The sequence below is a fragment of the Meles meles genome, chromosome 9 (genome assembly GCF_922984935.1).
Source record: "Meles meles chromosome 9, mMelMel3.1 paternal haplotype, whole genome shotgun sequence".
Lineage (NCBI taxonomy): Eukaryota > Metazoa > Chordata > Mammalia > Carnivora > Mustelidae > Meles > Meles meles.
In genome coordinates this window covers 67,754,703-67,766,790 of record NC_060074.1, presented here as the reverse complement: position 1 = coordinate 67,766,790, position 12,088 = coordinate 67,754,703, and the positions used below count along the sequence as shown (strand labels likewise).

At 34.8% G+C, this 12,088-nt stretch overlaps 1 protein-coding gene across 1 annotated transcript in view; it reads right to left on the bottom strand.

Annotated features, from left to right (window-relative positions):
- Nucleotides 1-12,088, bottom strand: part of ERICH2 (glutamate rich 2) — a 39,264-nt gene that overhangs the window by 21,756 nt on the left and 5,420 nt on the right. The window contains exons 3-7 of the mRNA XM_046018213.1: nucleotides 8,313-8,361; nucleotides 8,048-8,084; nucleotides 5,604-5,699; nucleotides 3,245-3,393; nucleotides 7-194 (exon numbers count right to left, since the gene is read on the bottom strand). Of these exons, the coding sequence (XP_045874169.1) occupies nucleotides 7-194; nucleotides 3,245-3,393; nucleotides 5,604-5,699; nucleotides 8,048-8,084; nucleotides 8,313-8,361 (519 nt within the window). The remainder of the gene's footprint in view (nucleotides 1-6; nucleotides 195-3,244; nucleotides 3,394-5,603; nucleotides 5,700-8,047; nucleotides 8,085-8,312; nucleotides 8,362-12,088) is intronic.

The following is a 12,088-nucleotide window of genomic DNA, read 5'->3' as shown; positions in this document are numbered from 1 at the left end:
ACTTACTTCTGCCATTAATTCTAATGGGGCATGAGTATCCTTACTAGTGTTACCGTCTTCATCATTATCTTCATCATTGGTATCATCTTCACCATCACCATCCGTTGATTCAGACAATTTATCATCAATATCCTGAAGGCAATGTTCATTATTTTTCTCCCGCTCTGCAAGGACTGTATCTTTAACCACTTGTCCTAAGATAGAATATACATAATTTAATCAATATTGAAAAGTTCAAAAATTAAAAATGGCTACTCCTAAATTAAAATGTAACAAATGTACATGTTTACTATATGGTCTCCTGTAGTTTATTTTTTTCATGACTAAATGGCACCACAATGATCTTACGTGATTTCCATTTCCAGAAAAGGTAGTAAAAATGCTGTGAGGAAAAAAAACCCAAACCAATGTATTTCTATTCTATCTCCAGAAATACATTTGTATTATATATATAATACAAGTGATATATATATTATATATAATACAAATATTATATATAATTTACATTATAATATATATTTGTATTATATATAATATATATAACATTTGTATTATATGTATAATACAAATGTAAATTTGTACAAATGTAAATTATAATATATATAATATATATTATAATGTATTTCCAGAAATACATTACCTTCACATAGGAAGGTAAATATGAAATGAAGCCTTGGAGAGTAAAATAGACTGGAGAGGCTGAACAGTAAATAATTCTTAGGGGGGTCAGGTCACTGCTTGGATGCCTGGATACTGAAAAATAAAAATAAGCACCAATGACTACTCATTCAGTATTCAACACTAGGCGGAGTCACAAGAACTCAAAAATGAACAGTTCTTGACCTCGGGTACTCATTCACACTCTAACTGGGGAGTCAGAAACATAAAGGATAACTATGAAACAGTATAGAAGTATGGTGACAGACATGTACTAGGTAAATGATAGCAGAAAGGAGGACCCCATGACACTCTGGAGTGTGGTCAGTCTGAGCAGATCAGTTTTTCCCAGGGTAGAGGACAACATGAAGCAACACAGAAACAAGAATGTGTGTGGCGTTGACAAAGCACTTTGACACTGCTTAGGGGTCAAGGTTGAAACTGCAATGGTGACAGATGTATCTGGAAGGGTAGGTAGATCATGGGGTTTTGTGGACCAGAAGCCTTGGAGTTAGGACCATATTCTAAGAATAAAGGGGCTACTAATAAAGGATTTTGAGTAGGAAAATAAGTATGATCAATTCCGCATTTCTTTTTTTTATTAAAGTATTTTTTTCTAAGTTTTTATTTACCTATTTCACAGAGAGACACAGCAAGAGAGAGGGAACACAGGCAGGGGGAGTGGGAGAGGAAGAAGCAGGCTTCCTGCCAAGCAAGGAGCCTGATGTAGGGCTTCATCCCAGGACCCCAGGATCATGACCTGAGCCACCCAGGGGCTCCCAATTCCACATTTCTGAAGGAACACTTGGCTAGCAGGGTAGAAAGCATAGTTGAGGGGATACCAAAAAAAAAAAAAAAAAAAAAATAGAGCAAGGAGAGAAGTTAGAGGTCTCTTTAAAAAGTCCAGGTGAGAGAGATGATTAATGATAGGGAACTGGTAAAACAGGGATGGAGAGGAGGGAGAGCTTAGAGAAATATTTAAGAAGTAAAATCTCCATGATACAATCTATTAGAACATTTTCCAATAGTATAATTCTTACACTATCTTCATTCATTTTGCCATATGAATATCACCTATACTATTTACTCAATATTTTCCTTTGAATCTACTTTAACATATAGATTTTATCTATATATTACATATATGCTACCATCATAATAATTATTCATAATATTACCATCCATGAAACTGATACATGTATGAATGAAAATAACATGCAATAATCCTAACAAACACTATATACCATTACTCTTCTGAACATTACATATATCAGCTCATTTAATTCTCTCAGCATCTCAGTGACGTATATACTATTGTCATCCTGTTCACAGATGAAACTGAGGGACAGAGTGGTTAAATAACCTACCGGACTTCACACTAATTAAGTGGCACATCTGGGAATCAGTTTGGCCCGAGTAGTATTTCTAACCATTTCTTACTTTTTTCTGACACATATGGATATACAGTACCATTAAACTAATTAATAAGAAAAAAGTCTATGTGTTTCCTAAAATTCTCTCTTTGGGGAAAGACTACTGAGTGAGCTTGTCAACTCCTCTGGCTCTCCCGATGTCTTTCAGTTTCAAAAAGAACTTGCATGATACTTCCCTTTCATGTAAGATCTTGAGTGTACACAAGTCTTGTGACATGGGAGTTTGGACATTAGCTACTCCAAATCATACAGAGACACTTGTTAGAAAGAAAATGAGGAAATCCAGGAGAGCTTGAGAGAGGACAATGTTAAGAAAATGCAGGCCAAAAATAAAGAAAGAAAGAAAGAAAAAGAAAAAGAAAAAAGGAAAGAAAAAGCTGATTAAAAACTCCCCACTCTAAAAAGCAAACTCCTGACCAAACCAAAAAATGCTACCCTGGAAAGGGACACCGGTCCTTCCTAGAATGGCTAGGCTCTTCAGGCCATCTACCTGCTTCTGTTTCTTTTACAGTCTCCATTCAGCTCACAGCCACCCTGATCTTCTGGTGGGTACACACCCTGCTCACAGACTCATCACACTGATGTCACCAGGGGAAGGTCATAATAAGGAATTAAGGACTTTATGTGATGTCACAGGGTCTCCTTCAATTCACAAACACTGAGCATCAAGGGAAATTTCCGGATCCCTAGAGTTAAGATAGTCCTCCCCCAGGTGCCATTTATTTATATTATAGTACCCACCACAATGTGTCATTGTCTTATTTTTTATTATTATTTATTTTTAATAGTTGACTACCTCCCACTAGAATGTGAACTTCATTAAGGCAAGGACCTTGCCTATTTTGAACTATTGTATTCACAGCTTCTAAAAACAGTCCTGGGACTTAATAAATTGTATTGGATAAATGGAACTTAATGCTTTCACAGGTATTTTAACTCATTTGAAAATTTAATACCTCATCATTATCATTTTACATAATGTATACCATGGATTCCATACCCGACTGCATATCAGAATCAAGTGGTATATGAATTTGAAAAATTCCTGGTTCCTATGACCCGCTCCAGACCTGTAGGATTGTCAATATCCCAAAGGTCATGGAGGAGGCCTCCATTAGAAGCTACATTTACTCACATTAAACAAATGTTATCACCTGGGCTTTCCTTTAAGAAGGAAGATGACCATAGCTTAGACTGTAGATTCATTTCTGTATCTTTATTTTCAATACTCTTTGAAGATGCTCTATTTTCAGTGTTCTTTAAAGAAACTGTATTTTCAATATTTTTTGAAGAGACTTCCTTCCTAAATGTTAAAGTAAATAGTGAAAAAATACTTTTCCTAGGCCACGGTTCTATTTAAAGCTTCACACGCATTCATACATAAACACTTAATATAAACACAAAATATATCAACAATAAACTGGATAGCTAAAATGTAATATCTTTTTTGTGGAAAAGTATTTTTTTTTAAACTTTTTTTTTTTTTTAATTTATTTGACAGAGAGAGATCACAAGTAGACAGAGAGGCAAGCAGAGAGAGAGAGAGAGAGAGAGGGAAGCAGGCTCCCTGTTGAGCAGAGAGCCCGATGCGGGGCTCGATCCCAGGACCCCGAGACCATGACCCGAGCCGAAGGCAGCGGCTCAACCCACTGAGCCACCCAGGCGCCCCTGTGGAAAAGTATTAAAAATAATTTTTACTGATGATTAAAATTCTATTTCTACTTGGCATTTGTTGTTGTGTAATGATCCTTAAAATCTTCTCAGGGTTCTTTAACATAGAACATACAAGCAATCAATTATATGAATGTCTTTGGCACACCATTATAATATGTTGGAATAAAACTAGGAATACTAGCCTTGAGGTTTTTATAGATTTATAAACCAATTCTCACCATTGCTAAATGCTACACTTATGGAGAGAGTCCAACAATAATATCAAACCTTGGTCATAACATAAAGTAGCCTGCTTTTTCATTAAGTAGCCGAAATAAAAGTCAGTTAATTTTCTCTTTTAACCGTTAAGTCTGAAACTTTATGTCACTAATGACGCATTAAGACAGAGGATTTCTGTGTGGTGCACTCTGTTTACAGAGACAGGTACTCCTGCTCCTGGAGAAAATAATCCCAAGTCTCTTTTCTTTCTTTTTTTTTTTTAAGATTCTTTCAATATGTTTCTCTTTACCAAATTAAAAAGATGTAACGTATTTTTCTTGCCCCAGTTACGGTGGCTCTTTTTCCCACTTGACATATGAATCCAGAACATGAGTACAGTTAAGTCAGTGATCTTGTACAGTGACTTAGCAAACAGGCTGAACAGCCTATCATGGGAGGGAACGGAATCTCATTTCCTCAATATATACACCTAAAGCAAAACTCCTCTCTAGTAATGAAAAATGCAAAGTTGATTTACATTTGTTCTGCCTCTGCCTTCCTCGATTTTCTGATTGTGAAGAAAAAAAAAAAAGCATCCAAGATGAAACTCTACGTCTAAAAAGTTGAGAAATCAGTTACGTATTTAATTTCTAGTGAGATTCCTGTTATGTTACAGCTTGCCACAAGTGATTACTAGAATTTATATGCTCTAATATCTAATCTAAATAAAAGAACTTTGCTGTCCCCCCCACAAATTAATGTTTAGTTGATCCAAGATACCACGTATTTATTGTAAGATACACTGTTATTTAAGAAAAGTTTAAGTGTAAGATGCCATCAATTGTAAGAGATGTTAAAATATGAAGAAAATACGTGTGCTTTAGAGTCTCTGAGATATGGTACTCAGATATTCACTAATTATATCCCTAAAAGAGGGAATTTATCTGGTCTGGTTTTGAGTATTTAAATAATTGGAAATGCCTCTAATAAACCTTAATGATACAACTGGAGGAAACCAATGCCTAATATTAAATGGGATATTACCATTTGGAAGCAGTGAACATGTCATAAAAATACGTATTAGAATCAACAAAATCATTTTAACAGTAAAATACAAATTCCTTTTCTGCTCACTTTCTGTAGTCTTTCTCATATTTAGTTTTAAAGAATCAAAGGTCTGAGGTCCAACCTCCTCTTCAACTACAATCTTTTGACTTCCATTTGAGAAAGTGACATTATATATGGTAATGCTTCTAGCATTTAAGAAAAATAGATAACTGAACTGGTATACTCTAAAAGATTTGTTTTCTTTAATTCAAATAGTTACAGTTGAGGAAAGATTCAAATTTTTACTTTATAATAATATCCTTTGGAAATGGAAGATGTTTATTTTAGCTTCTACTTATGTTAGAGAGTCAGTCAAGTTAGATATCCTACTGAAACATATTTATGTTAGAACATAGATAACCTAGATTTTGGACTGTTCCTAAAAAGCTGTTAAGAGTTTTAGGCATATTTATGAAATGGCCCCAAATTTCTATTGGGATAATTTTTACATTAAGTTTAGATTTCAAACTTTGTTTTAAAAATCATTTAAACTTGTCAAACATAGGCTTAAAACTCAAATTGATTAAAACTTACTTTTCTGAGAATATCCTAGCTACATTTAGAGAGACTTGTGTTGGTAAGGTACAAAGTTTGCTTGCCAATCCTGGTCTATGTCCAAAGAGGCATTTACTTCAAGTATAAAAATAGAAATAAAAAAACAAACTTGTCATTCATCTTAGAAGAGATAAAACATTCGATTATGGAAAACCTATAGATACAATTTTTTCAATTGAATGCTGTGGATTTACTTCAGGCATTCCCCACCCCCCACATCTTTAAGTATGCTTCAAAGCTTGACCCCAAACCCAACAGATCAAAGATCCAAGATCTATAAAACTTCATTTGCATTAAAGATATATTTTACTTTTATTGCTGAAAATTGTTAATTACATGCAATTTTTTGGGTAGACAAAATCTTTCACACATGGGATCCATGGTGAAAAGAGGAAATAATAAATGTGGGCTAAACCCTTTGTTTATAAGTCCATACACTCCTTATGCCTCAGAGTAAAGTAGTTGTCAGAAGATTAAGGCAAATCCACTGCCACTGCTTCACTTGACAAAGATGTGGGGTTTGGGAGGACATAGGAGGAGGTGCCGCCAGAAGGAGGTGGAGAGTGGAATGAAAGCTGAGAAAATGCACCAACTTTCCAGGTCACACAGCTCTTCAAGCAAAGGTCCTCCATGATTTTCCATTTTCCTACTTGATCATTTTTTTTCCAGGACTGGCCCTGTTTACTTTGAACTCTGGGTAAGGTACCCAGGTGACAAAGTCACACACTTGTGAAACTTATTGGCTACCCTAACCATTCCTCCTCCTCCCTCCAAACAACAATCAAACCAAACCCAAACTATTCTCTGCAAGTGAACTGAAGGGAAGATGATTTTTGTCCTTGTAAAAATTAATTTGATAAGCAGATGCAATTATTGATGAGATCAAGAGAACAAGTAATCGGGGCGCCTGGGTGGCTCAGCGGGTTAAAGCCTCTGCCTTCAGCTCAGGTCATGATCCCGGGGTGCTGGGATCGAGCCCCGCATCGGGCTCTCTGCTTAGCTGGGAGCCTGCTTCCTCCTCTCTCTCTGCCTGCCTCTCTGCCTACTTGTGATCTCTATCTGTCAAATAAATAAATCTTTAAAAAAAAAAAAAAAAAAAAAAAAGAGAACAAGTAATCACTCTGCTTTTCTATTTTGGCCCAGGCTACATTTGATTTATCCCTGGGGTTTAACGCAGGATGTGGATTTCCCTTGCTTCAGTTCTAACACTGCTTATCACCGTCTATGAACATCAGTATTCACAGACACAATAGTAATATATTCTCATTAAAGACCTACTATTATTACTGAAAATTATATCATACTTCCTTCAAAGACACTAAAATTTTCTTACATTTTTAAAATTTAAATATTTTTCAACCACATAATTAGATATAGATACATATTACATATAGATTAATATACTTAATGGGGCATTTATTTTTTCTGATTATGTATAATAATCTGTAATAAACATAGGTTCTCTGTCTTTGATCTGTTATACATTCTCTTTAATACAAAATATGTATTTAATATATAATTTACAACAAAGGCCAAGGTGACTCTAATTTTTAGCTCTGATAGCATGAAAATTAAAATGTTTATTGCATAATATGAAAAATTTCCCAGCCAATTTTATTCAAAATAAAACAAAATAATATCATGGGGAGGGTATGTGCTATGGTGAGTGCTGTGAAGTGTGTAAACCTGGCGATTCACAGACCTGTACCCCTGGGGATAAAAATACATTATATGTTTATTAAAAAAAAAAAAATCAGTTTGGCACCATTCTACCAATCTGTCAATAATTGATCTCTATGAATGTGTTTTATGATCAACTTTCAAAGTGTAATTTTTCATGGAATTAATAGAATTTTTTCCTCAGGAGGTAGGAGATGATCATATCAGGAACGGTTTTGATGAATTATCAGAATTAGTGCCTTGAACAAAGCAGGTACTTAATATTTAGCTACTATACCGAAACTGGACCATGATTCTTTTTAACACTAGCCCCTTCAACTAATTGGGGTGATCAATTTCCCTTATTTAGTAATGATTCATCTCATAGTAAATAAAGAATCTTTAATTTTAAAGTAAATATTCATTTAAAGGGAAATTCTGAAAGAAATGAGCAAGTATCAAAAGGAAATAGAAATGAAAAATGAATGTAATATAAGTAAAATACAGACTACTTGGTATTTCAGATTTAAAAAGTAGAAATGACTATTATCTATACCTCTAAATTTTTATCAAAATTCATTTTTCATTTTAAATGTTCTTTTATCTAAGTAACAATTGCTTTCACTGAAGCAAAAGCTAAAGTGCTAATCCATGCATTTCTGGCCTTTCAAATTTAATTGGATGACAAATGATTGCATTATCTAGTTCTAATTGCTTAAAAGGCATGTGATAGATCAGCTGCACAACCAGAGACATCTTCTTACTCTGACATTGCTTCATTTGGTTCAATCATCACTTTTCCTGAAAGAGAAGAAAAAAACCAACTCAGTATTTCATCTGTCATGATGTTCCTAACAGAAATTCCTGATCCGCAAATACATCTCAGCGTTTTTTAAATGACAAGCAATATAATAAAGGATTTAACTACTAAGACTTCAACTATATTCAATCACTTCGGCAGACTATCTTCTTAATATTTAGGACCAAATGGTGATGAAACATGTTCTTTTTAAGTAATGAATCATTTACCCGTTGAGTCAAACACTAGCAATCTGCCATTCTGTTTATATTTTTGTACCTAAAATAGAAGCAAAAATAAAAACTAGCATTATTATTTTAGTTTGAGGTATTTGAAATAATTTATGCATAGCCTTTAAATAAACATTTCTATTACCTGGGCTACAATATAATTTTATACTAAAGCCAATTTTTTAGAAACTATGTAAATTGGTAGTAAAAGAGATTTAAAACATCCTAAAAATAATTTATATAGTCTTATCTTACAGTATCTGTCTTGTCTAGATAATTCTTGCAAAAAAAAAAAAACAACAACCCAACTTCATAAGTCTTTAAATACTGTATAAATTTAGACTATGAATAAAACAATGCAGGCAGGACTCTGTCAGAAGGATATTAAATATTTTGGCTTTTTTATGTAGTAGTGTTACTTCCATCCTAACTCTAAAACCTCATTCTTTTGGATTATGAAATTGGGTTTGAAAAAAAAAAGTCTAGAGAATGTAGCCCTTCCCCTTCTCCCCATTTCACATCAGAGCTTATGTAGAAAGAGTTATAGGAATGATTCTGCATGTTAGAAAAGTGATGTATTAAATAAGCCTCTAATTCTCTGCTTCTGTTCTGGTTTTACATAATTTGGACTCTAGATCCAGATCCAAATACAATCAGCAGCAGGTTTAGGATTCCCCTTTCCTATTGAGCTGACCCCAGAAATCATAAATTCATCTTGGCTCATCCTTCTAACACCACTTTTCTCTCCTACTTCAACAAAATAAAACAACATAAATCAAACTAATTGCCACATTCCAGTTAATCTATATGAAAAACAGTATATTTAAGCCAGAACAAGAAATTTTTTCATGGTATTTCAAGATAAGAGATATTTTAAATAAAATATTTTTATTTCAATAAATACATTTAGAAATGTTTTTTATTTTATCCAAAGATACATTTTATTTTATTTTAAGACTTTATTTATTTATTTGACAGAGAGAGAAACAGCGAGAGCAGAAACATAAGCAGGGGGAGTAGGAGAGGGAATGCAGACTTCCTGCTGGGCAGGGAGCCCTATGTGGGGCTCAATCCCAGGACTCTGGGATCAAGACCTGAGCAGAAGGCAGATGCTTAATGACTGAACCACCCAAGCGCCCCGCAAAGACACATTTTAAAATGCAATTCTTACCTTATAAGTTCCCCTATGTATTTATTAATACTTATAAATTACAATATTTTCTTTGTGAATGTTTGCCTTTCTTAGGTTACCCTAAATAGATTTTCCTATAATTAGCCCTTTACATATTTGGGTAAATTTAATTTTAATTGTAAAGACAAAAATTAACTTCAAGTGGTTTTTGTTTTAAGTATGAGAGAGACCATACTTAAATTTTTCATAAATAACAATTCACTTGCCCTCTCCTTCACCAACACTTGCTGTCCCCACATCCCAAGCAAGACTTAAAAAATTGGTGGTAATAGTACATACTAGGGATTTCTGGAATATAAAATTCAGGGCCAAAACTGTGGACAATAAAAGAGAAGTTCCTATTTTATATTAAGTTTTTCTCTTTTTAAATCTGTCTCCCTCGTACCAATTTGCACTCTGGAATAAAGCATGGATACATAAATTTTTGCCCCAGGCTTTGTTTTCTGAGAAATCCTGATCAAGCCAGACATTATATATGTTATTAATCTGATTATCCCTCTGAGAAATTCAGAGAGAGCTAAAGTCCATCATAAAAGCAAATTATCTTTTCCGGAAAAACAGTTGCAGACGACCAGGGGTGCCTGGGTGGCTCAGTGAGTGAAAAATCTGACTCTTGATTTTGGCTCAGGTCATGATCTCAGGGTTGTCTGAGGTGGAGCCCAGTGGTGGCCAGCTCAGCATTCAGCATGGAATCTGCTTTGATATTCTCCCTCTCCCTCTGCTCTGCCCCCCACCCCCCACTGCAGCCCCACCTCGGGGACTCATAGGAGCCCACTTTCCCTCTAAATAAATACATAAAATCTTAAAAAAAAAAAAAAGTTGCAGAAGACCATACTCTAGGATACACGCTTCTCTAGGGCAGTAGAGCTCAAAGGCTGAAACAATAAAGGCCCTAACAAAAGAAATCCAAGATGACCTGTCGTGAGAGGTACTTTCCAGATTTCAACAATCTTGTGGTAACCCACATGTCTGAGTAGACATCCTCTTTATATTTATATTCTCTCCTTTCTAGCTCTAGGATCTTTATGAATTGCTATATTCTACCTTTTACTTGGATGAAACGTCAGTGCATATAATTCTCTCATTTTCACCTGGTAAAAGAAAAACCTAGGATGGGCAGATCCCAGCCCTTGATGGAAACTCAAGCTCTGCTAGGTCTGGATTTATCATTACCTAGGAAATGTCCATTTAATCTCCTTCCATAAAACTGAATTCTATGGGGGTGGGGGCAGTACAGAGTGACACTCCAGAGTTGGGGCTCTTTAGTGAAAGAGACTGGATTCATGGCCCAGTTCTACCACTTCCCATGTAAATTTCAGTAGGTTACCTAACTTCTTCAGGCTTCAGTTCCTCCATCTGTAAAACGGGAGTCACAATAGTGCCATCTTCATCGGATCATTGTAAGAATTAAATAGGATGATCTGGTAAAGTGTTTAGCATAGCACTTGGCATATAGGAGGGATGCTGTAGAAACAACGTGATGTTTTATCTAAAGGAAAAGCTAGCAAGATGTCCATGGGGGCTGGTTAAGATTGTTAGGGAACCAAAAAGAAGGTTTTACTGTGATTGAGACAAGCAGACTAGCTCTGAAGACTTTTAATTAATTAATTAAAAAAACACATCAGCTCCAAAGTAATGATACTTGCTTAAAAAGATCATTGACTGCAGGGAAAAAACAGAGTAATTGAGAACACAGGTAGAGTTAAAGCAGTTACTGATAAGTTGAGCAGAATGAGGTCCAACCGTTATATAAGTGATATGTATTTTTCAAATAACTATCAGTATGCAAAAAATACCTCAGAAAGGAAATGCTTTCTCAAAAGAAACATAATAGGTGACTCTGAGTAGGAAAAAGGGATGGCTGTAGGACTGGGGTAGCTGGGAGTTTTTTTTACTTTATGTCTAATTGTATCTCTTGTCCTTTGAACAAAATACATGTATTATCTATTAAAAGAACAAATATCATTTAAAATTTGCAACACTGTTTTTATCTCTATGTTTATCCCTCTCTTATAGGGAGAGGGATATGAGAGGTTTATGTTGGCCTTGTGCTACTTTAATTCTCTTCTTCACCTAGTGGTCCCTCTTCAAACTGGGGTCATGGTATCCAGAAACAATGGTATAGAGATGCACATCTTGTATATTCATTACTATTGCATATGGTTAATGTTAACATCACAACATCCATTTAATCAGCCTTTGGAGTCTCTACTAAGTACACCCGCTGGTTTTTGAACATGGCAGACTCTTCTGATGTATTTCAACAGTCCCAGTGGTAATGGGAACAACACAGTTAATAGTTCCTGATTTCCATGTCTATTTCATGTTCTGAAATTTAATGTCAATTTACAACAAATATTTGATGAGCACCTACCAGGTACCTTAGCACAGATATGTCTGTGATAAGCTCCGGGGATGTAAGAGAAGCTCAGAATTTTATAGGGGAAACAAGTATTAACTTTCCATATACATATGGAATATACATATATATTCCATATATTTCCATATACGTATATACATATACATCCATATACAGACCAAGTTTCAAAGTACTGTACTAAAAACTTCCCTCTAATATAATTTT